Source organism: Citrus sinensis, chromosome 5 (genome assembly GCF_022201045.2).
Source record: "Citrus sinensis cultivar Valencia sweet orange chromosome 5, DVS_A1.0, whole genome shotgun sequence".
Taxonomy (NCBI): Eukaryota; Viridiplantae; Streptophyta; class Magnoliopsida; order Sapindales; family Rutaceae; genus Citrus; species Citrus sinensis.
Window position 1 is genome coordinate 12,934,278 of NC_068560.1, and position 2,354 is coordinate 12,936,631.

The window sequence follows — 2,354 nt, forward strand, 5'->3', positions numbered from 1 at the left end:
TTGTTGGAACTTAGCTGATACAAAACTAATTTCCATTGCGCTGTTACATACAGAGTCTGTAACGTAGTTTTGTCCCACTACAATTGATGATAATGAGGCAGGCTACTCAACAACAGTGAAAATTAAAATTTGTCTTGAGAAAAGAACAAGTCAGAATCATGAGTTGTGTTACTTGTTACCAAATCTTGTCTTTTATGTGAGCTGAGGCTGTTGACAGTCTTACATCCATTTTACCTCACTTATTGCACTGCCTCTGCAACTTTAACTGAATTATTTCTATTTACAGTAGCCTTCATTTTGACCGTCCTTTTCTTTCCATGTAAAATTATAAACACAGCTTCAGTTCCTTCCTATCTACTTAATTAATTAAGCATCCAGTGTATTACTACATTATTTGACTTTGTTTTGAATCAACTGAATTTCGAAGCTAATTTATACCGAATCTTATGGGAAAAATTTCGGTCAGAATTATTGATTCAGCAAAGCAATTTCAATTAAGGTATTTACATCATCATTTACAATTTCTTAAATTACCACTCAACAAAAAAAAAAATTAAGTGTTTTACCAATAAATATAATAATAAAATGACTACAAGTGAAACTTTTATATCGTGAAATATAGACATTTAATTTAATTTGTTTAATATGTAAAGCATTAAGCATATAATTAACTTTCATTTTAAATAATATTCTAATAATCATTTAATTGAAAAGGAAAGATTGATCATCACAAAAAAGTGAAGAGTCAAACAAATATATAAAAAGATGTGGCATGAAGCAGTCGATTTCACAGCATTAATCCAAGACAAAGACAGAAGGTGAAAGCATTCAAAGGATGGACACCGTGTACAGGAAGAAACTGGCAGTGCCAGCTTAGGTTACCACCTTTGTTAGCTAAGTCATAAATATAGCATGAAAATGCAATGTTCTATTATCGTTATCATTTTATTTTCTCTCTTCCTCTTCAATTTATAGACACGTAGCTCTATCTATATCTTCAACATTTCACAAAAGCTCTTATAAAAGAAAATATATTAATTTGTTTCTCTGTCTGAAAAGAAGAAGAAGAAGAAGAAGAAGAAGAAGAAGAAGAAGAAGATGAGGGTGAGGGGTTTGATGTGTCAATCAACAGCAGCAGCAACTGCAGTTTGCATGCCAAATGATTCAGCTAGTTCAGTCATTGTACCCAGATCAAGGAGGCCACCAGCTGATGATCATTATAGAAATACTCCTATTGATGATGATCATACAAGATTAATCAAATATTCTAAGCTGATTGATAACTCTCATCATCCTCCTAGTAGCAATTACAAAAGGTCTCTTCATTTTGTTCCTTCCACTTCTTCTATCAAAAGACAAGCACAAGATGATATTCATAGCCACCATGACCCAAAACCAAAGCCGAATCCAAAGTCAATGCCCCTCATTAAACTTCCTCTTGCTTCATCAGGCCAGGTCTTTCAGGTCAAATTTCTTATTCTCCAATTCATTTTTATAGATTAATGAGTATATTTGTTTAATTACGTCAATTGCATAATATACATGCAGGTGGTTGTGATGAGGGTCTCGCTTCATTGTCAAGGTTGTGCTGGCAAACTGAAGAAACATTTATCTAAAATGGAAGGTACATATATATTTGACTCATCTATCAATTGTTACAATGAATTATATTCAGAAAGTGTACATGCATGTAATGTAAATATCACAAAATAAACTGTAAATTAATAAATAAGGGATCATATCAATTTACAGGCGTTACATCGTTCAGCATAGATCTAGAGACGAAGAGGGTGACAGTGATGGGACATATATCACCAACTGGAGTACTTGAGAGCATTTCAAAGGTGAAAAGGGCTGAGTTTTGGCCTTGTTGAATGTGAATGTGCTGCAGTGCTGATGCCTGAGACACTTATCAGCAAAATTAAGCTTAATTGCAATCATCATGCGTGTCTAATCTTTACCTCACATTAAGTGATTGTACGTTTTATTTGGTTTTAATTGCTACTTGCTGCAAAAAAAAAATTAAAAGCAAGAAATAGACTAATTAAATTTAAGAAAGAGTGGGAAATTGATCATGAGAATAGGAGCAGTATTGATTGTGATGGCTACTTTTTAATGAATGATGCGTGCTAATTTTTATTTATTTTTCTACATCACATGTATATAATTCACAGTCACGTCCGATACTGTAGTGTAGATTATTATTATTATTATTATCACTGCTCTTTAATATTTTTTTCTACGCTAACTACCTTACCAAAATTTCTGGACTAAAATAAATATTGTAGATGAAAAATGGGGTGGATTAAGAGTGCGATAAGGAAAGGATTTAGACTATGTTTAGTATATCTTTT

At 32.5% G+C, this 2,354-nt stretch overlaps 1 protein-coding gene across 1 annotated transcript; it reads left to right on the top strand.

Annotated features, from left to right (window-relative positions):
• The first annotated feature begins 940 nt into the window (after positions 1-940).
• LOC102621358 (protein SODIUM POTASSIUM ROOT DEFECTIVE 3-like) lies at positions 941-2,151 on the top strand. Its single transcript, XM_006493234.4, has 3 exons — positions 941-1,464; positions 1,549-1,624; positions 1,753-2,151. The coding sequence occupies exons 1-3, from the start codon at positions 1,099-1,101 to the stop codon at positions 1,872-1,874; spliced, it is 564 nt and encodes a 187-aa protein (XP_006493297.3). The 5' UTR covers positions 941-1,098; the 3' UTR covers positions 1,875-2,151.
• The last annotated feature ends 203 nt before the right edge of the window (positions 2,152-2,354 follow it).

Bases quoted from the DNA above. Each gene is read 5' to 3' on its own strand.
- LOC102621358 (XM_006493234.4), top strand. From the start codon at position 1,099: ATGAGGGTGAGGGGTTTGATGTGTCAATCAACAGCAGCAGCAACTGCA. The intron at 1,465-1,548 runs GTCAAATTTCTT...ATATACATGCAG, and splicing joins CATCAGGCCAGGTCTTTCAG to GTGGTTGTGATGAGGGTCTC. The intron at 1,625-1,752 runs GTACATATATAT...ATCAATTTACAG, and splicing joins ACATTTATCTAAAATGGAAG to GCGTTACATCGTTCAGCATA.